Source organism: Megalobrama amblycephala, linkage group LG15 (genome assembly GCF_018812025.1).
Source record: "Megalobrama amblycephala isolate DHTTF-2021 linkage group LG15, ASM1881202v1, whole genome shotgun sequence".
Classification (NCBI taxonomy): Eukaryota; Metazoa; Chordata; class Actinopteri; order Cypriniformes; family Xenocyprididae; genus Megalobrama; species Megalobrama amblycephala.
The window spans coordinates 26,012,876-26,039,518 of record NC_063058.1 but is presented as its reverse complement, the minus strand read 5'-3'; the positions used below and the strand labels follow the sequence as shown (position 1 = coordinate 26,039,518).

The following is a 26,643-nucleotide window of genomic DNA, read 5'->3' as shown; positions in this document are numbered from 1 at the left end:
GAAGAGATGGAAGCAAAGTGTAGTAGATGGGTGAAATAAATACAACATTGCATAAACAACGTTACTTATTGCTATTATAAAGTGTTAATTTGCAACATGATGGTTTATTTTATTTACTTACCTTGTACATGTTACATGACAATGTATGTTGAAATGTATTTTTTTACAGTAATTGTTCAGTAGTAGCATAATATAAGCTGACTGCTACTTTTCTCTTGCTTTTGTTTTTTAGTATGTCATCACTACATCTGGATGAGGAAATAGTCAGTGTGAATGACTACAATGATATCCAAAATGCCACGCAAGTTACATTGTTTATATTTTCACTGAGTAGAGACACTGATAGTGATGATCCAGACTACAGTCCACACATTTGTGTTCAGTACGTCTGTCTCTTTTCAGCATGTGGTGAGGTGATGGTGTCCAACTTTTTTTTTTATTAAAAACCTTATTTCTGTCAACAGGGCTGGTGGGGCTATGACATCACAGATCACAATTGATGTTTTTCCTGAGATGAGCATTAAGGAAACAGTGCGTGACATTGCAGATCTGGAGGATGATGCAGCTGCAGACTTGCCACCTTTTCCTGTTGAAATCAAAGCCATTTGTGAGGATGATATACTCCATGTTCCAGCATTGATTGTATACCATAGCAACTTGCAACAGCTTGTCCATTATCTCCAAATACTTGTCGACATATGTAAGAAACTAGAACAATGCACTGGACGATACTGTGGAGCATCAAAACCATTCGAAGTTGCAATATGGTCAAGGGGCACTGCTGCCATCAATGAATGGGTAAACTTCTCTTTTCCAAGTCATTGTGGATCAGACCTTGATTAAAAAAAAAAAAAAAAAATATATATATATATATATATATATATATATATATATATAAATTACAAATGTTCAAATCTATTACAGATATGCCCTCGTGGTCACAGTGTGTGGAAGTGGACTTCCCAACCCACCATGAAGTTTGGGATGAATGCTGGAGACTTTCTTCTCTCTTCAAAAATCCTTCTGTCTGGCAGGACATTATTCTTCAGGATACAGGACCACTACTCCGTGGATGCAATTCATAAGTTCTGGGATAAGTGTTGCTGTCATGTGTAAGCCTGCAATTTTAACATCTCTATTTTATATTTATTTCCCTAATGATTTCAAAGTGAATGCATTCCATGAGTTGTGTGACACTAAAGATTGCTGACTGTTTTCTGTTGAGTAATAAAGAGCACATTTATCATATGCCTTTAAAAAAAAAAAAAAAAAAAAAAAAAAATTCTGTCCTCACAGGTGATGGTCGGATGGACAGTCCCGGATTTTGTGCTCAATATTGTACTTACTCAGCCATGGAGAATGAGACAAAGAAGATCATCTTCATAACAAACATTGACAAGAGGGAGACTGCACCAAATTCGGTTATCATGGAAAAGGACGGCTTCCTCCGAACATTTCATACCCTACAACGCGAGGTCAAGCTAACGGAAATCTGCACTGACACCCATTTCCAGATTTCAGCCCTTTTCAGTAAGTACTAATAATATGTACTGTACAGCTAACAATGATGCATAAACGCACCAAAAAATATCACTGTGTTATTAAAGTACAATTCTGTTTGATGCAACTTTTAATTAAGCACATATGTTTTTAAATGCGATGCTATTTTTTATTTTCATCCACATCCAGACAAGAGAAAATTGAATTGAAAATTCAGGAGTACGTCATTCCCTTGATGTGTGGCATAGTGCCAAAAACCTTTCTAAACGAATACTTGCAGTAAGTAATGAGACATTTTAAAGAAATGTATTTTATTAAAGTCATTTTTTATGTATGTCTGTCTGCTCTCTTTTTTATTGTTGATTTTTTTAAATGTTGTTTTGATGTTTATTTTTAGGCAAGTCAGCAGAAGGGGTGCTCAATTATATTGCAGTGGAGTGAAGAAATCTGCAATCACTTCTGGTACTGCTGCAGGATGGCTGACAACTATGACCAATTCTTTGTAAGTGTAAAACATAATTTGATTATGATACTCAGGCATTTGAAAGTGAAATGAAAATGCAGAATCAATAATAAATTTTGTTTTTTGACTTTGTAGGACATGTGGATTGGGCTACTCCATCATGTTACTGGTGAGCATTCATGGGCACATGGTAGCTGCCATCATGGTCCCATTACTGAGATCAGGGACAAGGACTGGATTGAGTCTAACTCTACAGCCCAGTCAGAAGCTTACTGCAGTTAATTTATGTCCGGACAGACAACACATCGGTGGTCTCTTATATAAATCAACAGGGGGGTCTGCGTTCATGTCCATGCAAACTGGCACACCAGATCCTCCTGTGGTCCCTGGGAGCAATCTATATTCTGGAGACCCAGAATATAGGAGCAGACATCCTGTCAAGACAGAGGCTAAGGCCAGGGGACTGGAGACTTTACCCCGAGGCGGTGAAGCTCATATGGGAGATTTATGGCCAAACAGAAGTGGATCTGTTTGTGTCTCAGGATACGACACACTGTCCACTTTCTCCCTCACACATCCAGCTCCCCTGGGACTGGATGCCATGGTACAGTTTCCCCCAATCTGTACACATTTCCCCCAAACGTTGTGCTCCTGGGAGTTCTTGAGAAAATTCGCCAGGAAGGGATAAGTCTACTGCTAGTAGCGCCTTACTAGCCGACTCAGATATGGTTCTCAGACCTTGTGTCTCTCCTCGATGACTCACCTTGGAAGATTCCGATCAGGAGGGACCTGCTATCTCAGGCGGAGGGCATGATATTTCCAGTGGTGTAATGTAACGAAGTAATAATACTTTGTTACAGTACTTGAGTATTTTTTGGGAGAATCTGTACTTTACTTGAGTTTTTATATTTCTGTTAACTTTTACTTTTAAACCACTACATTTCCTAAATAAAATGTATACTTTTTCTCCGATACATTTTGCCAAAGCATTTTCGTTACTTGCTACAAAATAAAAAAAAAGTCAGAAGAACACAGACTACAAGCAAGCATGTTCAAACAAGTGCTCGCACAACGATGGTTGATTTCATTTTCCGGGTTGCGTTCATTGTTGGAGCGGCTGAGAAGAGTGCGCTGTCATTATACAGGACGAAAGCGACCTCTAGAGGCAAAATAAAAACTATCACTGATGCTTCGTAGAATTTGTTTTGACACGTGACATGAGGCTGTGCGCTGCACAGAGCAGGACACTTCAAAAACGGATTTAAAGCATAGAAAACAAAACGGTATGTTATACAGTGTACACTACAGTACATGTTTTCATATCATTATAAAGTAATTCGTTTGTTGACTAGATGCTGCATTAGTGGAGAACAGCAGTTTGCTTGTCGTCGAGGCTGAGAGGATGCTAACATTAGTAGTAGCCTACCTCAAGTGATTAAAACAATGTGACAAAAACACCAACTGTTTAATGTCACGATAGTTACCATTCATTTGCATTAGTTTATATCCATTTGTTCACTGTTATGCATTCGTTATCCAGCGAAGTTGCATATTTAAACTATATCCTCATCATGCAGCGACAGAAACAACAAATCAGAAATGTATTGGATTTCAGTTCTTTTATTATCGATGTAACGACTGAGACAAATCAGACACAATTATTTGTTATAGTTAACCAATAATTGTTTAAAGCACTCTAGGGTCTTTCCTGCATTATCCCCTCATAACACAGACTTTCCTGCATTAATGTATAGACAGACTGTTCTATAAATGAACATGCACATCCCCAGGAAATGGTATCCATTATTACTGTTGTTGTATTGCACTCATTGTATTCATATGTTTTATGATACATTTATGGTAACTTCAATTATGCCATGTTTAGTGTCTATGGTTTCGTATCGAGAAGATTTAAATGCTTGTGTATGCATTATGTCCATACCTGTGCAACACATCAGTATTACAAGAATCTTTAATAGTTCTTCTTCAAAAACTCAGCCAGTTAATCTTGCTCAGTCGTAAAAGCCTTGACAGGAGGTGTGTTGTCGCCCGGAAATGCAACATCTTCATTGGCCACATCAACCCTAAGAGGTTGGACTTTGACCAGAGGTTAAAAGCTAGAGCACAACGCCCCTCCCTCTCTTTCCTTGCTTCTTGGATGACTGAAGAGACCCCTCCTTGCTATAGGTCTTTTCAGGCCTCGGCCTACAACCCAGCCATGTGCTCATCTATGAGCTTCAGTTGTTTCATGGTTTTTCATCCAGTGCAGAAGATACTGGCAACAATGTCAGACCGAATCATCGATTTCTTCTCAGCCTGCAGATCCGATGTTCCTCAGCCTAAAGGCATCTTGCAAGTATATGTACATTTGAACACTAAACAGCGATTTAGTATTGATTTGTAAAACTTACCTTTGTCAGCAAAGGTGTTTTATTACTGAGGATACTGATGATTCTTTTACAGATTGTCTTTGACTTTTTCCTATAGCTCCATTCCCGGTTCCACTTCCGGTTCAACTCTATAATTGCTCATTCTTACCTACGTATGTGTGTGACCTGCATGTATGTTATGTGTTTGTTAGTTTAGTTATGTGTTTGTGAGTTAGTTAATAAAGATTGTGCACAATACATGTTTGGTTCTGACTCCATCTGCTAATAAATTGCCTCTTAAGTGATTTAGATCCTGACTACATGCTCTGAGTAGTACGGTACAATAAGAATGTTGTTTTTCCATATCCTGGAAATGAACATTTCTTAGAATTAATAAACAATCAACCAACACTGAGTGTTCAATGGACGAACAATGGACGAATCATAATTAATAATCATAATGAGTTATGAATAATTATTAATATTTCCCCTTTGAGTTAATTTGCTACATCGGCACATATTTTGATTAGATAATCATCAAGTTTTCTAAAATAGAGGCAAAGAATGTGTGGAAGTATACATATAATAGATCTATGCTATGCCTTTGTGTGTAAAGATGGCAATTTTTAAGCATGACTGTTTGGATTTATATGAAATGGTAACACTTTACAATAAGAGTCCATTTGTAACATTAAATAAGGTTAATAAAAGTATTGTTTATTGTTAATTTCAACATTTACATTTTAACATTTTATAGTTGTCTCTTACATTAGTTATAATGCACTATGAATGAACATGAATGATCAATGTATAATTAATATATTAGTATTTTTTTATATTTAAAACTTACAAACATTTTGCCATTTTTTTTATTCAAAGGAAACATGTAAGAAAGAGTTAAAACTGAACACAATCTTACTGCTCAAACTGTGTATAGAACAATTTTTAATAATTTTTTGCTCCTTTTGTATTTTACATTTACTTGTACTTTTACTTTCAATACATAAGTACGTTTAATATCAATAAAATACTTTTCATACTCAAGTACAAAAAACTTTAAAAATCACATACTTTAAAACTTTTACTCAAGTAGTATTCTAAACAGTGACTTTAACTTCTACCAAAGTCATACTTCTGGTAAGATATCTATACTTTTACTCAAATATGGCTTTCAAGTACTTTATCCACCACTGGATATTTCACCCCCACCCAGAAATGTGGAACCTGTGGGTTTGGCCTCTAAGGGGGCCCTACTCAAAGAATCTGGTCTCTCAACTGAGGTTGCAGAGACCATTCTTCACTCCAAATCTTCTTCCACAAGGAAACTATTTGCCCTGAAGTGGAAACTTTTCACTTCTTTGTGTCATGTGTGACAGTTAGATCCAGTCAACTGCCATATTGGTTCAGTACTAGAGTTCTTACAAGATTGCTTCTCGTCAGGGCTATCCTCGTCCACCCTAAAGGTCTATGTATCAGCTATTTCAGCATACCATGCCCCTGTGGATGGTACAACTATGGGGAAGAACCCTTTGACGTATTGTTTCCTTTGTGGCACTCTGAGGCTGAGGCCTGCAGCACGCATGAGGGTTCTTGCTTGGGATTTGGCCATTGTTTTGTAAGGCTTATCTACAGCTCTATTTGAGACACTGGATTCTGTCTCAGAAAAAATTCTGATGTTAAAAACTGTTTTCCCCCTGGCTATTTTTTCCTTTAAAAAGTAGGAGACCTTGAGGCCCTATCTGTATCCCCTACATGCCTTGAGTTTGCACCAGGGATGTTCAAAGTGTTCCTTTACCCAAAACTGGGCTATATACCAAAGGTTCTGACCAATATTCATGGCCTTTAGTGCTACAAGCTTTCTGTCCTCCTCCTTTTACGAAACCAGACCAGGAAAAGTTGAATCTTGCGTATCCAGTGCGAGCACTGGACACATATGTCCACAGAGCTGCCCTGTGGAGAACTTCAGATCAACTGTTTGTTTGTTTTGGACCACACAATAGGGGTCGCCCTGCGTCCAAACAGACAGTTAGCAAGTGGATAGTTGAGGCTATAACACTTGCTTTTGAGGTCTCTGGTCAGCAGTCTCCACCCCCTGTCGGGGGTTTCCCTCAAAGAGGTCTGTGATGCGGCGGGTTGGTCCTCACCACTCACTTTTGTCAGATACTATGATCTCGACCTAGACGCAGCTCCAGGCTCATCAGTGCTCTCGTCTTAGTGTGCCACAGTTTCACACAGACAGGCATTTTGGAAGTACAGCGTTTTGGTATATTGTTCCCAAAGTGTCCCTATCGGACACAGTGTGAGTTCCCTAGAAAGGGAACTGTAGGAGCCATATTATTGTTTATTCAAATTTATTAATAATAATAATTTTATTTAAGTGTTGCCTCGTATTGGTTTGTGTGTTTGTGTGTACGAGTCCTCTATAGGAGGTGGGGACTAGGTGGCGCCATCGGCATATTTTGACGTTATGTCGGAGTGCCAGATGGAAACGCTGTGAATGGATATTATCTTTGACCGTGCTCACAGGAGTTGGTGTGCACACAAGAAAGAGCAGAGACCTTGAAGTTTGTTTGTTTATTTACTGATTTGTTTTGAGTTTTAAAGGTGCCCTCGAATCAAAAATTGAATTTTCCTTAGCATAGTTGAATAACAAGAGTTCAGTACATGGAAAAGACATGCACTGAGTTTCAAACCCCATTGTTTCCTCCTTCTTATATAAACCTCATTTGTTTAAAATACATCCGGAGAACAGGCGAATCTCAACATAACACCGACTGTTACGTAACAGTCGGGGACTCCGCCCCCAATATTTGCATATGCTCATGATCCAGGCCAGGCGGAACCGCCCAGCGGAATCATCGGAAGTTCTGCAAGCAGAGTGAAGAAACAAGCCAAGCGAGGATAACAGCGAAAATGGCAGATCATGGAAATAAATGTTATGTTCCAGGCTGTGAAGGGGATGTGAAAACTTTTCATAGTCTTCCTCCAGAAAAAAACTGTCAAAAGGCATGGCTGATGTTTATCTATAACCGGATACCGGAACAATTTAACTCAAAGTTGTTAGTTTGCTCTGCCCATTTCACCACGGACAGCTTTTCTAACCTGGGACAATATCAAGCAGGCTTCGCTCAGCGTTTGACACTGAAGAAAGGAGTAATTCCAACTATATTCCCGCAAGCAGTAAGTAGTGCTTTTATCCACATCTTGGCTGTAGAAACTATTTCTGATTAAATGTAAAGTTTCTTAGTGAGCTAACAACATTAACGACCATGTACCCAGTGTTGTCTAGATCTAATGCAAGATGCTAGTACAGTAACAAATAGCAAAGTTTACGTAACTACTATTAACGGTGAGGTTAAAATTTATTACTGTCTTTGTTATATAAATCTATAACATAACCGTAGATACATATGCCAATTCTCTTTTGTCGGATATAATTATAATTTGACCTATATTTAACCAACAACACATTACACCGAAGCTAACTATGTTAGTTTATTTGCTTACAGATAGCTACAGATACTCGATCCTTCTAGCTAACTTTCTACACCGTTCAAACTGAAACGATAGTCATTTGACAAGACATTTAGTCACTTTTTTTCAAATATTTTTATTTTTGAGAACTTGTATGACTTGTATGCGTACACCTGTGGAAAAAGATATTTATAGACGATGTAAGTTTTTGTTACTAATAGCTAAATCGTAATCACACTACGGCAGCTGAGTAGTAAACATGACACTGCTTTTTTGGAATGTCTTCTATGCTTTACTTTGGTTGGCTAAATAAATCAAATTTAAAATCATATCGGTAATGTCAATATATTAGAAACAAATTTTCGTTCGTTGTTTAGAGTTGTTATTGCAAAGTGAAGAAGCTATCATTGTAAAACCATACAGCGACACATTATTACAATTATTTTTTTTTACAATGCTAAAAACAAAGTTGCAAATACTGACGTTATGAGTTATAGTGTAAAGTTAACGCTATATGCTAGTTCCATTGACGTAACAGTTACGTTTTGCAGGTGCATACTGAAAATAAAGACTAACTTACCACTCAGAAACGTCTATGGCCAATCGCAACAAAATTGGTTGTTCCTCTACATCTGCATCTTCGTCAGAAACAGGCTCAAACATATAAGGTTGAATACCAAAACTCTCCATCGTTCACGCCGTACAGTACAGATTTGTTCGCTATCAGTGTGAGCTACTGGAAGGAGCCGAACAGTGAAACAGCCAATCAGAGCGGAGCACCATATTACTATTCATGAGCCTTCCAAATAAGGCAAAAACAGACCTTTTCATTCTAGGGGCTATTTGTGGGGTTATAAATGGAGCTGTAAAACCATATCTGGACAATTTTCGGCCATAAAAAAGCCACATACCCTCTATGTAGATATCAGGGAACAATTTAAAATGTTTTTTCAAATCACTCAAGGGCACCTTTAAAAGTAAATAAAGAAGAAATGCACTTTCGACAACTTTGTGGATTTTATTCAAGAGGAAGAACGAGTCAAACACTGGTCAATGGCGTTTCCCATGTGGTAAACAAATAGGAGTTTTTGCCGCTACAGGAACGTTTCAGGTTTAGTATGTAACCATAAGTCCCAGAGAAAGGGAACGAGATACTGTGTTGCGTTGCCATTCTTCCTGCATCCCTGTGATCGATTTGCTTCAGCAATTGAAGCTGAAAACCGGTCTTACCGGATGTGCTTTATCCTTTCCTGGTCGTGACATCACCCACCCGTGACGTTCACTCTCGTCATTGTACTAGTTGACATACGTGCATCAGACGCAATCACGCTGAGGGCGTTCCCAAAACATCCCTATCGGACGCAGTGTCTTGTTCCTTTTCTCAGGGAACTATGGTTACATAAGTAACCTGAGACGTTTTCATGATTGATAATTGGTGTCACTTGTGAGTACTTGGGAACTTGAGCACGTCCATACCTCTTTGCTTGTAAAGTTTTGCTGTGCCCCTTGTACATGTAACCAAGCCTGATGCAGAAAAGTTAGTTCATGAATTCATGACCTCTAGACTAGATTACTGTAATGCATTACTAGCTGGTTGTCCTGCATCCTCAATAAACAAGCTACAATTAGTCCAAAATGCAGCTGCTTGATTTCTTACTAGGTCAAGAAAATATGATCATATAACACCAATTTTATCATATCTACACTAGTTACCTATTACAGTTTTTCTCGATTGCTTAAACACTATAACCAGGCTTTTGTATAAAATTTCAAAACCATAACGCTATTTATCAAAAAGCACACCCATTTCCCTAAACTATAAACACTATTCCCCTGTTTTGACACATGAAGATTTGTTGAACTGTCACTGCAAAACTCTAGACACAAATCCCCTCATTTCTCATTGCCTACACCATGTTTTCATTTAGAAAGCACTAGCATTAAATATTGTTCATGCAAGTCAGCATAGCTTGAGCTCAATTAGCACACAGTTACCCACGTGAAAACAATAAGAGTCAAAATTTATCACACACCAATCAGAACCTTCAACAGAGAGATAAAATAGCCCGAGTTCATTCAGTTTTGGAACAATAGATCCAGAGAGACGTGATTGAAAAGGTTCAGGACACCTGAGAGGAGGAAGAGGAGGAAGAGGATGAGCGAGAGCGATAAGGATTGGAGGAAGAGGTGAAGGAGGAGGATGAGGAAGAGGAGGAGGATGAGGATGAGGTGCAAGTAGATAAGGAGTCTCAGATGAAATTCGTGCCACTAGTTGACCATGTCCTTATCCATGGTATGACTATGAAGGAGGCTGGGCAATAAGTTCAGCCAAACTTAAGTTGCTTCACCATCACCTCGATCATAAGAACCTTCAGGGAGGAAAACAGGCAGGTGTACCTCAGTGTACTCTACTGTAACTTTTGAGTGCTGTACTCCGTTACAACACATGCATCAACTTGCCTTACAAACAGATAGAATTTCTGTCTGCTTTCATTTTGTAAAAAGGGTGTGTTACATTTACAGTAATCAGTACTTCTAATTTTTGTAGGACACAGAGATGATGGAATAGAAGAAGCCTGACTAGACATTTCAGTTGATGTGTGCCAGGGGTGGATCAGGCATGCAAGAGGATTTTTACCCCCGCTGCCTGGATAGGGCCAGTGCAGCCTGTGATGTTGACGAGATTCTCTGGCCTATCACAGACCAAAGATGTGATGCTGGGGCAGAATATTATTTTGTTGTTGTTTGGTGTATTGTACTGTACAGTACATTAAGGAATAAAAAAATGTGCAAATGTATGCACATGTTCATCATGTGAAAAGTGAGGGGGAGAACCACAAGCAACACAACTTATTACTGGTTATTGCTTTTTGTAGTATTATTTTGAATTTACCTCACCAGTGTGTAAGACTATGTTGAAGTGGGTGTGTTTTTGAAGGCTTGTGTGTGATGTCTGATGGGCAAAGTTTGGTTTTTCAGCAAGAGTGAATGGTGTTGAGTGCAGAGCTTCATTTTGACCTGAAAATAGGATGTTTGGGGAATTGGGTGAGATGTTATGGATTTGTGCTTACTGTTTTGAGAATATGAGGCATAGTTTCAAGAAATGTGTTTAAACAATCGAGAAAAACTGTAAGTTCCATATCATTTATAATGTATTGCTGCTGACCTATAAGGCCCTAAATGGTTTAGCTCCTGTGTATTTAACTGATCTTCTGGCGCCCTACAACCCATCATGCTCTTTAAGATCACAAAACTCTAGGCTTCTAGTAGTTTCTAGGATATCTAAGTCCACTAAAGGAGGGAGAACGTTTTCACATTTGGCTCCTAAAGTCTGGAATAACCTTTCTAATAATGTTCAGGGCTCAGACTCACTCACTCAGTTTAAATCTAGATTAAAGACACATCTCTTTGGCCAAGCATTCACATAATGCATCCCATATCCTTGTATTCCAGTTATATCAGATTAAATTCACATGATTATCTTTGCTTAATGTTATGAAGAGCAGCTACGCTAATTATTCTCCACTTGCTTTTCTGTTTTATCTCAGGATATCCATCTCAAGGTGACTAGAGAGTGCATCAGCTCCAGTTAGATCCAACCTCTTATGAAGACTTGAGATGCCTCAACACCTGTGAAGAGATTACCCCAACCTCTATGAGGACTTCAGATGATGCAAACTCTGGATCAACATGCACCATTCCAAATTTTCCTATATATCCTTATCATTGTTAACATGCATTCATTACTTCCATGAGCTCATTGTTTCTGCCTTGAATTAATACAGTGCTTAAATCGATACATTGTTAGCTAACTGTATGATCTGTATATGTACATTTCTGAAATGACAGAATTTGGACACAATCACACCTGCTTTGAAACTATATGTATTGTGAAAAGCACTATACAAATAAATGTGAATTGAACTGTGAATTGATAAATCACACAAAGATGCATAATACTTGTGTTGAGGATAAAAGTTTAATGATTTTATAAATCAATTTACATGCTAGTGTTTTTGTGAATTTGATCAGTAATATATATATTTTTAATAATCTATTAAAAAACAGTTTTACTAGAGACATTTTATTTTATTTCTCAATGGGTTTTGAATATGTTTTTCCAATTACATGTTGCTTTGTATTTTGTTCAGGCTTACACAGGATAACATAACATTTAGGTGCAAATATACAGAATAGTAAACTAAAACTTGATGATAAAATTGCAAATATCTCCACAGCTACAGTAAATTTTCCAGGAGAACTGACATAAGCTGGAATAAATGTGATCCATACAGCACAGAATATGAGCATACTGAATGTTATGAATTTGGCTTCATTGAAGTTATCAGGCAACCTGCGAGCCAGAAAAGCCAGAATGAAGCACAAGATAGCCAGTAGACCAATATAACCCAGCACAGACCAGAAACCTATAGTAGATCCAAGACTGCACTCGATAATGATTTTTTCCTTATAATATTTCATATTTTTGTAGGGAAATGGAGGAGATATTGTTAGCCAAAGCACACAGATAAGAAACTGTATAAGTGTAAAGGCAAGAACACTGAGTCGTTGTTGTGAAGGGCCGAACCATTTCATGATATTACTTCCTGGAAGTGTAGCTTTGAAAGCCATTAACACCACTATTGTTTTCCCCAAAACACATGAGATACAGAGGACAAAAGTGATCCCAAACGCTGTATGACGCAACATACAGGACCATTCAGTGGGCTGACCAATGAAAGTAAGTGAACAGAGGAAACACAGAGTTAAAGAGAAGAGCAGCAGGAAGCTCAGCTCTGAGTTGTTGGCTTTTACTATAGGGGTGTCCTTATTGCTGTAAAACAGGATGGCCACCAGCACAGTTAATCCTACTCCAAACAATGAGAAAATTACTAGCACTACACCCATAACTTCTGTGAATGACAGAAACTCTACATCCTTTAAAACACATTTATTTTTCTTAGCATTAGGCCAGTATTCCCCTGGACACTGTTTGCAGTTATTTGAATCTGGAAAGAAATTCATGATCACTGTAGTCAGAGACGAAAGGAAATTTATGTAATTTATGAACTCATTTGATAAGAAACAGCATCCTTAAGAGTAAGAACAACTAACCAAATTTCTTTGAAACTTACAGAAGGGCTGAAGATTACCTGTCTCATTACTGATTTCTCCTTCTGCACATGCAATACAGTCATAGCAGCAGACAGATCTTCCTTTCTGTGCAGCCTTCCTAGTGCCAGGAGGACAGCTCTCACTGCACATGGATCTTGGCTTCTGTGTGTGTTTAAAAAAAATAAATAAATACAATTCATGTTAATGTCATTATGTGTTCCTGACAATGTATCAGATAAATTGTTTTTTTTTGTTTGTTTGTTTGTTTGTTTTTTTTCCCTTAATAAATTCATTCCGACTGATGAATCCGAACGTAGTGTTTACATGAACACTAAATAAAGTGATTGGGTTGATGTGTGCATTTATATGTCACAAGCTTCTGATCGGATTTAAAGGATTAGTTCACCCAAAAATTAAAATTCTGTCATTGATTACTCACCCTCATGGCGTTCCACACCCGTAAGACCTTTGTTAATCTTCGGAACACAAATTAAGATATTTTTGTTGAAATCCGATGGCCTACATAGCCAGCAATATAGTGATGGCCGATTTCAAAACACTGCTTCAGGAAGCTTCGGAGCGTTATGAATCTTTTGTGTCGAATCAGCGGTTCGGAGCACCAAAGTCACGTGATTTCAGCAGTTTGGCGGTTTGACACACGATCCGAATCATGATTCGACACAAAAGATTCATAACGCTCCGAAGCTTCCTGAAGCAGTGTTTTGAAATCGGCCATCACTATATAAGTTATTTTGTTTTTTTTGCACAACAAAAGTATTCTCATCACTTTATAATATTAATATTGAACCACTGTACTCACATGAACTGATTTAAATATGTTTTTAGAACATTAATGGATCTTGAGAGAGGAAATGTCATTGCTGGCTATGGAGGCCTCACTGAGCCATTGGATTTCAACAAAAATATCTTAATTTGTGTTCTGAAGATTAACGAAGGTCATACGGGTGTGGAATGGCATGAGGGTGAGTAATAAATGACATTATTTTCATTTTTGGGTGAACTAACCCTTTAATCTTTTGACAATCTTTTGAGTTTCCCGTTGTTGTCACATACTAACCATCCTCCTTTTCTTTGTTTTAAACACCAGACTTAATATTTATCTATTTCGGGGCTTAATTAGGCGACGATGAGCACATGAACCATTGAGCCATGCTACATATATTTATCAAGCTGTAAAAGAGCCCCTTCCCATGCCCAAAACCAGTCTGTGGATGAGAGTCTGAAACAAGGACTGGTGGGAAGATGTCCTGCTTCACTTTACAGACGGTGAGTGGAAAGATAATTTTAGAATGACAGGATACTCATTTATGAAACTTCATTCAACAAGAAGAATAGTTCGTTCCGCACGTCATTACGCTATTTCTGTGTCATTGCACATGCGCAGTCCAGTTTTCAATCCGATCAAGTGTTTACATGTCCTCTCGATCGGATTACAAAAGGAATAAACTACCCTTTACAATCCGAATGAAGTTTTAATCAGATCTGGATAATTCATTCCTATTGACGTGGTTACATATGACTTTTTATTCCGATTGTGCTACTAATCCAATTACAATCAGATTATTAGGGGCCATGTAACCGCAGCTAGTGTTAGCTCATAGAGATGTGAGTCATAATGGTACATTAGCTTTTTTTTAAATCAAGTATATCATGTATACTGTATCAGTCATACAGTGGTTTTGTGTGGTGGAACCACATTTTCTGTTCTAAACTTTGAATAGGAGAAGAGCTCTGAGAAGAGGCAACATTCATTTTTTTAGTACATTTACTTAGGTCTCATAATGTAGTATCATTGGTTGTTTGTTTTTGTTTTGTTTTTGTTTTTTTCTCCATAAATGTCAATTCAAGTAGTAACTTTTTTAGTTTTTAATATTATATTCTCTCAATTTAACTTAACACCATTTTACAAACATTTTATTTACCTCCAGCTGTCCTCCTGCCCAGATTATGTTTTTAGTATTGAGCACAAAGCGCTGGTCAGGGGGCAGTGAGGCATCATAGTATCCCACTGGTTTAAAATGGAATGATCCATTTGAGTCCTGCTGCCAGTTCACAACTTCATAATGGGCTACTGTGGCACCAGTGCTGTCAAACCACACATGATCTTCAAACTTTACGGTAAAATTTACTTTTTTGAGAGCCTCAACCACCTAATAAAAAAGATCGTTTTGGCATATTATCACTCAGGTATTTGAACACATTTTTAAAACACTTTTCCCCTATTTCTATTAATCAGTATTTTATTTTTACCTGTTGTGGTTGTATTGTCAGGCTTTTCTCACAGCCTTCTTGTTCTTTGCACTTGAGTAGACTGTGTAGTGAATGAGCCACAGCATAAACTGCTTTGTAGACATGGCTTGAATATCTGTGGTCAGGCACATCTTCATTGTAGTTTTTCAGAACAAGTAGATCCTGATATCTGCTGCAGCTTAATGCATACTGAGAAGAATTCCCTTGCTTCTGTGAGCATGGGAAAGCTGTGTCCCAGAATGCTTTTGTAACATAATCTGAAAATCCTTCAATATTGATTTTTCTCAATGCAAGACCCAGTGATCCTCCCAGTGAACCAAAACTATTTGGAGTTATGTAATTTTTTGAAGTTATCCATCCCTCTACTCCAATTATTTGAAAGCCTGTGATATTCTGAATACTCAGCTGTTCAATTAGTAAGCCCATCTCAAGAAATGAAACAAATGCAACAATCACTTTTGCAGTGCTTTTTGTAATTGTATGTACTACTTTTTTGAGTTTTTCTGGCTCTGTTCGGTAGAATTTTACAGAGTACTCCACACAGATCCCCTCCTTCTGGGCTGTATTCAGAAATATGGCCATTCCATAGTTCCCATAGTCATTGTCACTGTTCACAGCTCCCACCCAGGTCCATTTTAAGTGCTTGACTATGTATGCAAGTGCTCTGCCTTGGTGGTAATCACTAGCAATAGTCCTGAAGAATGAGGGGTGATCTTTCCTATTGCTGAGACATTCACATGAGGCTGAGTGACTTATCTAGAGAGAGAGAGAAAAAAAAGAGCAAACAGTGAAACAGTCATCTGTATGATGATTATGTCAAACTTTTGTTGTTACTCTTACCACTGGAATTTTAAAAGGTCCTGTAGTTCTGGACAGAATCACTGTGGCAGAGGACTCAGTTTCTCCTATGATACCATGTATAGAAGATTGCCCATTGCATGTCTCCCCTACTACAAAGTCTGGACCATTCATCAATCCCATAGTTGCACTCATAGAAGACAGTCTTGAACCACAAGTATCATAAATTCGATAGCCAATAGAAACATTTGGAAGCAAACTTTCACTTCTGTTAATCTCCTCAATGGCAAAGATCATTATCTGAGCCAGACGAAAGTCTCTTAGATTCACACTATGAAAATATTAAACAAAACAAATGTGACAAAGAACAATATTTGCATTTATATATATATATATATTCATTCATAAAAGACAATGATATTACAAAATTGTATTAGTCCGTTGTAATCAATTGACTTTTTAGATACAATGCAGCGCATTTTAATTTTAAACATGTTTAAGTTAAGTATATTGTCTGCTCTATTTTTTCTCAATATTTCCAATGTAACAAACCTGGAGCATGATAAAGGCTGAGGCGTTTGCTTAAACTCAAATGAAGGTAAAGTTTCTTTACTGTGAATTGCAAAAATTCCTCCAATAGTTACATCTCCATCCTTGGAAAGTAGTGGGTTCTTAGGATCTCCCATCATTCGGCAAAGTGTGCTTTCTGCCTCTCTATAAAGGTGATGGAAAAGAAGGAGTGTGTAAAGAAAGAGAATCATTCCAAAGATTGAGCAGCTACCAAACGCAATTGACCTGAGAGAGTATTTGCACTGTTATAGACCTAATTAATATGGTTGAATGATTGAGAGCGTAGCATGGGGCTGGACATGAGTAAACTATGATAGAGTTTTATCAGAAGGCATAATGCAGGGGCAGTTCTAGGATTTGATCGTCAGGGGGGCTTAGCCCTCAGTGAGAATCTATAGCAAGAGACCATTGCCTAAATGGTGCCTCTTTAAATCAGCACCACTATATTAATATATAGTAAGTCAAAAATACCCTACCAGTACTCAAATTGGTTTTTAATTCAATGTTTTTTTAAAATGATATATTGATAATACCACTCTTTCTGCAGTAGCTACACTTCAAATCGGTACACATGTAGGCTTCTGTTTGACTAACAGAAAATTGTCTTCATATTATTATTAACAACTATCACTATTAACTAGCTAAAAAATATATATATATATATATATATATGGAATCAGGTCTAAACACTAAGACAGCACTTTTATTTATTCAGATACAGAAGTAACATTTCTGTATTTTATTTGACCTTTCTTTTTGTCAGAGTTGAAAACTCCAACAGTCTTCTTTAATTTAACAGAAACCCTGTTTATTTTTGTCGAGCTGCAGAGATTTTCCTCATCCTTGTGATGAATTTTTGAACTACAGAGAAACGGTGCTTTAACAGGAGCAACACCACAAATGCGGATGCTGCATGCATATAGGATATAGTCCAATTTTGTCACGTTACACCAAATTTATTTGCATTAAAGCCCTTTTTCTCGACAAAGAGTGTTTCCAAACCATTTTCGACATTTGAAGTATTGACATACAATTTATGCGCTAAAGACAAATGTAAAAATATTGTGGCAACATTTGAAATATGTTATTGAAAAAAAAGGCATTTCCTTCAGCTATATCGCTAAACATTTTGAAGCCCTAAACCTTTTTTCGCAAAAAAATCCTGGCTAATGACAGGGCACACTAGCAAACAGGAATAACATAACCAAAACACAATGACACTAAACCAAAACAGAGCATACACATTACACACACACATACATATATATTCTCTATTTTCTTTCGATTATTTTACAAAACACTGTTTTGTCGCTGCTGAATAAAGGTACGGGAAACAGTGCTTACAATCATATTTTATGATGGGATAATTCTGGGCTGGCAATCCTTTTTCATAGGGTGGGGGGAACATGGGAACATGGTAGAAAACTATCAGTACCTTTTTTTTTTTTTTTTTTTTTTACAGATTTTTTTTTTCTTATTCAATGGGAACTACGGAAGCCCTGAACCACATGGTGAAAAAAAAAAAAAGAAGAAAACTTCTTTTAAAATCTCATTATTTTAACATAAGTCGTTATTTCAAGATAAGTCGTTATTTCATCTTTACTTTATTTTGTCTTTCATTCTTTTTTTAAGCCAATGGATCACACCATTGCACACAACAACTGCACTTAAGGGTAATCAGATACTGATAAACAACTGATACACAAACAACTGATAAACACAAGGCACAACTATTTTTACTTTTTGCATTCTCTGTCTTTAGCAAATTTTTATGAATGAAGACAAGCATTTAGTTTATCTGATTTCAAGCTGGAGTAAAAAACACTGCCTGAACATATCCCAAAGAAATGAAAAGACTTTCTGATGCACATTTTAAAGACCATGCTGTGTGGAAAGGCTATGTAGATTAGCATAGCATTATAAATGAAGAGTTTGGTTCCAAATGTTTTTTAAAAAAACTGACTTTCCGCCAAAATCAGTATTGTTGTCAGTGTTCTGTGTATGGTTCCCTTAAGTCACATGTTCTTTTGTTCAGTTTTCCCACCTCTAGTTTGTACCCTTAGTTACCCTGATTTGAGTTCATTAGTCCCAGGTGTCTCCTGTTAATTAGCCTTGTTTGCCCCTTTTTCTGATATGTATATATTCCCTGTGTTCTCCCTCAGTCTTTGTCAGTTGTTGTCATTGTATAATGTCAGTGTTGTGCTGTATGTATTCATCTCCTGTGGTTTGTCATTAAAGGGGCTCTATGTAAGATTTTTACTTTAATAAAGCATAAAAATACCCCAATATGTTTGCAGATATTTAGGAAACATGTTAAGTTCACCTACTTGTTTCTCAGAAACACAATGCTACAGCCAGATATTCTACTTTGAAAATGTGCGTTCCGTGTCGGAATGTCTGTTTTTGTTTTGGTCTCTGTGAAACCATGTGCTGTCAGTTTATACAATAGTATTTCTACATCACAGGTTGCCAGTTGGCGGAAAACAACGCGTATTGTAGCCATGGAAACCAACAAACAAACTGGGTCAGAGAATCAGGCAATAACGTCAGCTGCGCGTTCTCGCTCTCTTCTCTGTCACAGTGAAGTGACACACACCAGCGCGGGCGCCTCCTCTCTCTCTCTCGTCTCATTCGCTCCGGTTAAGTAGTGCTTGTATTGCGCATAATTTTAGTCATTCCCGCAGGTCTCGTGCTCACACCGAAAGCGTGCGCACCACTGATCTACATAAGTGAAGCGAACAAGCCACATTCAGTCTCAAACAGAGACAGAAATCAAACAAAGTCACGAGTACCAAAATAAGCACCTTCCTGCGCTTAAACTGTCAAATACATACAAAAGTATGTCAAAACCAGCGGCACAGGCAATCTTGGCAAGTATACAGATAAACAGTCCGTTTTGAATCGTTAAATAGCTAAGAAAGTGAACCCATGTTGTGTGTAACAGTATAGAGGGTATGCAAGTGACGTCACCGTCGACCGTTACGGCTGCGGTCACGTCCACTGAGAGGCAAAAGACTGTGCGGCAGCATTGGTTTTCAGCGTGAATGTCGCGAAAAACACACAAAACACATCCAAAACGGGAAAGAGCTTTGTGATTGACTGTACAAATAGCTTTGACACAAAACCTGAGGCATATATTTAAAAAAAAAAATCAGAAAGCAACAGAAAAAAAGCAAATGAATCACTGCAATTCACAGAAACATCTGAACTCCAGGCAGAGAAACATGGACTTGCAGTAGGGCTGGACGATTATGGCCTAAAATCAAAACCTCGATTAATTGAACATTTTACCTCGATTACGATTAATGAACGATTATTTTGTTTCTGTTTTGTTTGTTTTTTGCCCTCATAGTTCACTGACAAGGTTTGTACTGTAAATATGATTGACTATTAAAAGGTGGGATATTTTTTCCTATTTAAAGAGTGATCTGACATAACAGCTCACTTTCAGCAGTTATTTTATCTATGGTTCATAACATTTCTTACAGATTTCTACTTGTTGTAAATCAGATCAAGATAAATTAGTACAGTACCAGTACCAGTGATTGCGTGTGAATTGGTCATACCGTCTCTCTGTTCATTGTGAAGCTGTGGGTTGTAAATGGTCACTCCAAAAGTAGACAATATATGCTATAAGAAGTTTTGAGTTTCTAAGCTACTTTAGTGATAAATCACTGGACAGCGCTGACTAGTTTCTGCGTTCCTCTCAGTGCGCGCGATCTTCACGATTTGACCAGCTACTGTTTGTATGAGTGTTCATGTCACAATGCAGCTGCGTGAGCACGGTAGCTCGGAATAATAATACATCCGATTGTCTAATCGCTTGAATGTACAAACCTTAAAACAAATACAGCTGACAAAGTTTAGTGAAGACGCAAGGCTCACCACTCGCGCGCCATCATTATGCGTTGAACCGGCGTTCACCTCCGTGTTTTGCTTTTATGCCTCTGACTGGACGGGGCGGAGTCACATGGCTACACACGCGGTAATGTTTTTAAGGGGGAAGTATTAACAGGATTAAAAAACCGAAATAACCGACATGGGAAAATTACGTCGGTTAGAGGTTCTGAATTTCGGTTTCGGTTACTTTTCGATTAATCGTCCAGCCCTAACTTGCAGTTATCATTTTGTGTCAAAATGTTGGATTTTGAGGTAAAATCATACCATATATATTGTATTGTTATATATTGTGTTGACAACTCATCAATTAATATTTTCGATCTTATATTCTGCATAATTGTGTGTTTTTAAATAAACAACACTGACATAGCACACAAACGTCTGCAAGATGTCTGTTAAAGATCACTTCATCTGGAAAGCATCTGCTGTTTACAAACATCTGATAGACATCTTTAAGATGTCAGTTTTACATACATTCTAAATCATAAACATCTTAAAGACATCTTCTAAACATCTATTTGACATCTGACAGGAAACGTCCTATAGACGTATTGCAGATGAGCAAACACTCTAAAAAATACGTCTTCCAGACGTAAACACGCACATCAAATAGACGTCTCCAAGATGTACGTGTGCTATCAGGGTATACTATAAAACTATATATGTTTTAGGGCTGGACAATATGACGATATAACATTGATATAAGTGATTACGCGGATTTAAACCTACCTATATTGTAGTTATATAAAATATTCACATGCAGATTTGCTTTATGTATTTCCCCACCGTCGAAATCAGGCACATATAAATGTCATGAAACACGACTCCTGGCTGCATGTCAATATCCATGGAATAGTTTTATTTGACAAGTTGTAATTCGTTAGTTTTACTCGCGTTTTCTCAGTTTCCTCTGCTAAATCCAGTCACGCAGCAGGTTCTTTTGCCACTCAGTCCAGCTGAGGGAGCGCGTTTTGTGCGCGAAAGTGACGTCGACGAATACCCTCTATAGGGTCCGTTGAACACCGTTCATAAACTCTTAAAGGGACAGCAGTCCAATATTCCTACTGCTGTCTGTCATGTTAATCAAAGAACAAAAGACAAAGAAAATCACTTTCTGCTCTTGACTGAATTCGTTTTATAACTTTAATGATAAGAATTATTTACAGTAAAGACTACAGAAATTAAGGTAACCAATGTAAAATAACACTGAATGTTCTTACCTGAATAAAAACCCAGTTAACCCAAAAAACTTAGTTTCATAGCTCTCTTTATTCTATTGCATTTATTTGAGCTGTTTATATTTTATTACTTGCTTTTACTTGTTTTTTTTAATGAAAATAAAACTCTGCATTGAAGAAAAGTAGATTTTTTTTCTATATGTTGTCAATTATAGTTCTTAGAAAGAAAATCGGAATCGGCAAAAATCGGTATCGGCCGATCACACTAACAAAAAATTGGAAATCGGAATCGGCCAAGAAAATTGCAATCGGTGCATCTCTACTAAAAAGCCTCTGAATCCATCTAAATATCTCTATGAACAACAGCATATCAAAACAGATAAATCAACTCATCAGCTTACAGTGTTTAAGTCTCAGCTTTCATTGTCAATTGCACTCCCTATTGTTGCTGGCAACCATATGCTGTAAAAGCTGGCAATCCGCGTCTTTGAACGAGGGGGCGGGCCAAACAATATTTTGAATTTGGACTGCATTACCTATTTTGAACACTGGGTGTCATTTCTACATAGAGCCCCTTTAAAGTCCTTGTCTTGGAATCTCCATCGTCCGTGTGCGATTCCCTAAACCATGCAGTGTGACAATTGTATCTGGTCGGTATTGAAAAGTCATTTATTAATTTTGTGCAAAATGCGATATCTGTCGCGTTATTCTGTCATGTTTTCTCCCATTCTTTCCCTTCTCTGCAGAATGCGATATATCCGCTCAACCAATCACAGCGCACCATTCCACGCACTGTAAACAGTAATGGCGGCGCTATGAATACACCCGGCATCCTAGTTTTCCTTATCTACTTTGTACTTTGTGATTAACAAAAACAGAAAAATTTATAATTTTGAGGTAATTGATGAACCTGCGGTGGGGAAGAAACGTAAGTCATCGAAATCCAATAATTTATGTGAGAAGATTAAGAAGATGAGGCACTCGAGTCGGGAGGAGGAAAAATGCTGGCTGTTGCTTGTTCCATGACAGCATCAAACTTCTGTCACAGTCCCCAAAACTGAATCATGGACAGTTTTTTAAAAGCAGTTTTTAATATCAATGTACTCGGCAAATGTGTTTATTTTAACCATGCGGTGACACCATACTCTTTAATCGGTAATGACTAGGGGTGTAACGATTTACTCGTTTTCTCGATGCATCGATTACAAATCCTGATGATGCATATGCATTTATCTTGAAACATGTTTTTTGAATTGTGAATCATTAATTTTGGTCAATAATTAATGTAAAATGCTAAGAATCGGATTAGCGATTCAGTGCTTTAAAATATATAAACATTAAATTACTACATGCGCGAATTGAGGGGAGACGTTGTGCGCCGTCATTTGCATCCTCACAGCTCTCCTTCACAGACATGCGCAGCCTCTCACTGGATTGCGCTCGCACTCCATCCGTAGCCCACGTTTGAGCTCCCCTCAGGATGGCCACTGCTATTCACCACTGTAAGCCATTGATAAAGCTGCCAAGTCATTGCGTGGTCACTACTTTTGAAATAAAACGCTTAATGCATACGCATAGTTCAATGAATGATAAATGAAATTATGAACTTAATGTCGTTAAACTGAATGTGTCAAGGAAATTGCTGAAATAACTACACCATTAACAACACTGAAATAAGAGCGCTCGGTTTATCTATCAATCAGATGCACGGTAAAGTTGCATTCGTTACTATAGCAACAGTAGAAACCCAGCGTGTTTTCTTTCAGAATCATCATAAGGAAAATATTCCGTATAAAGAGAACAAAGTTTTCTGAATAGTTTTTCTGAAAAGAATAGTTTTCTGACTATTCCGTGAAGAAAAGCTAGTTTAGGATTATTTGGGAAAGTGCATGATATTCTAGGGTTGTCTCTCTTGTGTAGCCATTAACACTATCCTACACTATAGTTAGAACATGAACTAGGCCTAACAACACTTTTAAAGCCCTTTTAAAGTTTTGGCTTATGTAAATTTCCACAAATGCCAATTTTTATAGGCTATTAAAATAAAGTTATGTAGCATCATTAAGAATTAACATGAACTAAAATTAACAATGGACAAAAGGTATTTTTTTGTTTGTTTGTTTGTTTTTGCCCTTACTCTCTGACCTCCTGAAGGTTGCTGTGTAATTCTCTTCCTGACTAAGACACATTGAGGGAAGCATTTCAATAATCCTATGAATGCATATTAAAATGCAGAATCAAATTGAATTATTCGAATCGCATCGAATTTTAATGTGAATCATCTCGATTCGAATCGTTCTGAATTTGCAAAAATTGTTCTTGAATCGAATCAAACACCTATGAATCGTGAATCAAATTGAATCGCTGTCTACCCAAAGATTCACAGCCCTAGTAATGACAAACAGAGAATTTATAGCATTAACAAGATGACCCATTGAATTAATTTTGGGAGTGACTACTCAATGTATTTTTTGTCAAATGCCTGTATATAAGATTAGTATTGCCAAAGTTCAGAGGCTGTCATATATGTGAATCAACTTTGTTGTGTATTTTCAATATGAAAAATAACTTTTATATTGGATTAATTGCATTTTGAAAAAAAAAAAAGTGTCATGGATTTATTGTATTTTGGGGAAAAAAAATCCGTTTTTATAATAAACCTTTGAAAATCAAAATCTTGATTTGAATTTTTAATGTTTTTATAACCAAAAGATGCTATGTGAAAGTTTGAAACAGAAAATAGTGGTCTTGCCACTTTTTTGGTAAAGAAAACACATTTTTACTCAAATTAATCAAAATGGATTTATAGCGTTTTGGAACCAAACTCTTCAAATATACATTATCCTTACGAAAATAACCAAGATGGCTTGAATACAGACAAACCATATACTGTCAAAATGGTGTGTTAATTCTCCATGTTAAATCATTAAAAACGTCTCTATCTGCATTTTAAATGCACATTTATTACATACTTATTACTTTGTACTTTGTGATTAACAAAAACAGAAAAATTAATAATTTTGAGGTAATTGATGAACCTGCGGTTGGGAAGAAACGTAAGTCATCGAAATCCAATAATTTATGTGAGAAGATTAAAAAGATGAGGCACTCGAGTCGGGAGGAGGAAAAATGCTGGCTGTTGCTTGTTCCATGACAGCATCAAACTTCTGTCACAGTCCCCAAAACTGAATCATGGACAGTTTTTTAAAAGCAGTTTTTAATATCAATGTACTCGGCAAATGTGTTTATTTTAACCATGCGGTTAAAATAACCGCATGGTTAAAATAAACATCTCTTCGCATCTCTTCCACTACATATGCACTACATTATCCTATTCAATATATTTTACTTGTTTTGATTAATGTATGTTTAAATAAATCGGCCACTGTGTAAATGAATATATTTAACATCAAATTTAATGCAAAAAACGTCTTATATGCAATTTACATGTTTTCATACAATTTGTATGTGAGTGTTGATTATTATATCTAAAAAATAAATAGAAACTTAATTTAAGAATTTGGGCTCTGTTGTTAATTGTAGCCTTCGATATTATAGTAAGAAAGTGCAAGAAAGTGCTCTCTATATAGTTTACAGCATTTAGCAGGGATATATTTGTTATCCTTACGAAAATTTTAATTATATTTGAATTTATTTAAAGGGTACATAAAACATAAAGTTTCCGTAAATCTAATGTTAATCTTGAGTACCTACAGAGTAGTACTGCATCCTTCATATCTGCGAAAAGTCTTTAGTTTTATCATATTTTTAAAAGATGGATGTGCTGTATCGACTCTTTCCGGAAAAAAGCAGAGCTTCTGGAGGCATGTCTGCTGTGGGTAGAGCTAACGAGTCACAAGCAAGCACAGCTTTTGAGTAGCGATGCAAACTGCAACATCATTATAATTAAAAAGGGAACAAAAATGTTTGTGTTGTTTACATTATGTGCACTTAAAGGTGCCCTAGAACGTTCTTTCACAAGATGTAATATAAGGCTAAGGTGTCCCCTGAATGTGTCTGTGAAGTTTCAGCTCAAAATTCCCCATAGTTTTTTTTTCATAAATTTTTTAACTGCCTATTTTGAGGCATCATTAACTATGCACCGATTCAGGCTGCGGCCCCTTTAAATCTCGCGCTCCCTGTCCCCCAGAGCTCTCGACTATAAAACAGTGCATAAACAAAGTTCACACAGCTAATATAACCCTCAAATGGATCTTTACAAGATGTTCATCATGCATGCTGCATGCATGCTTCAGATCATGTGAGTATATTTATTTGGATGTTTACAATTGATTCTGAATGAGTTTAATAGTGCTCCATGGCTAAAGCTAACATTACACACTGTTGGAGAGATTTATAAAGAATGAAGATGTGTTTATGCATTATACAGACTGCAAGTGTTTAAAAATTAAAATAGCGATGGCTCTTGTCTCTGTGAATACAGTAATAAACGATGGTAACTTTAACCACATTTAACAGTACATTAGCAACATGTTAACGAAACATTTAGAAAGACAGTTTACAAATATCACTAAAAATATCATGTAATCATGGATCATGTCAGTTATTATCGCTCCATCTGCCATATTTCGCTATTGTTCTTGCTTGCTTACCTAGTCTGATGATTCAGCTGTGCACAAATCCAGATGTTAATACTGGCTGCCCTTGTGTAATGCCTTGAACATGGGCTGGCATATGCAAATATTGGGGTCATACATATTAATGATCCCGACTGTTACGTAACATTCGGTGTTATGTTGAGATTCACCTGTTCTTCAGAGGTCTTTTATATAAGAAGGAGGAAGCAATAGAGTTTGAAACTCAGTGTATGTCTTTTCCATGTACTGAACTCTTGTTATTCAACTATGCCAAGGTAAATTCAATTTTTGATTCTAGGGCACCTTTAAGCGCCGATTGCCAACAAAACACAGACATTTGATGCAGTTTCACTCACCACCTGCCATCTGCAAATCCAGCGTCGAACTGGGACTTGTTTACAAAACAT

General features: G+C 37.1%; 1 protein-coding gene across 1 annotated transcript; it reads right to left on the bottom strand.

The window, feature by feature from the left end:
* Positions 1-9,746: 9,746 nt before the first annotated feature.
* LOC125247922 (extracellular calcium-sensing receptor-like) lies at positions 9,747-16,955 on the bottom strand. The gene is made up of 6 exons (XM_048159472.1): positions 16,543-16,955; positions 16,033-16,321; positions 15,193-15,948; positions 14,865-15,092; positions 12,960-13,083; positions 9,747-12,815 (listed from the first exon to the last, which is right to left on the bottom strand). Exons 1-6 carry the CDS (start codon positions 16,749-16,751, stop codon positions 11,896-11,898), a joined length of 2,526 nt encoding a protein of 841 aa, XP_048015429.1. The 5' UTR covers positions 16,752-16,955; the 3' UTR covers positions 9,747-11,895.
* Between the last annotated feature and the right edge of the window lie 9,688 nt (positions 16,956-26,643).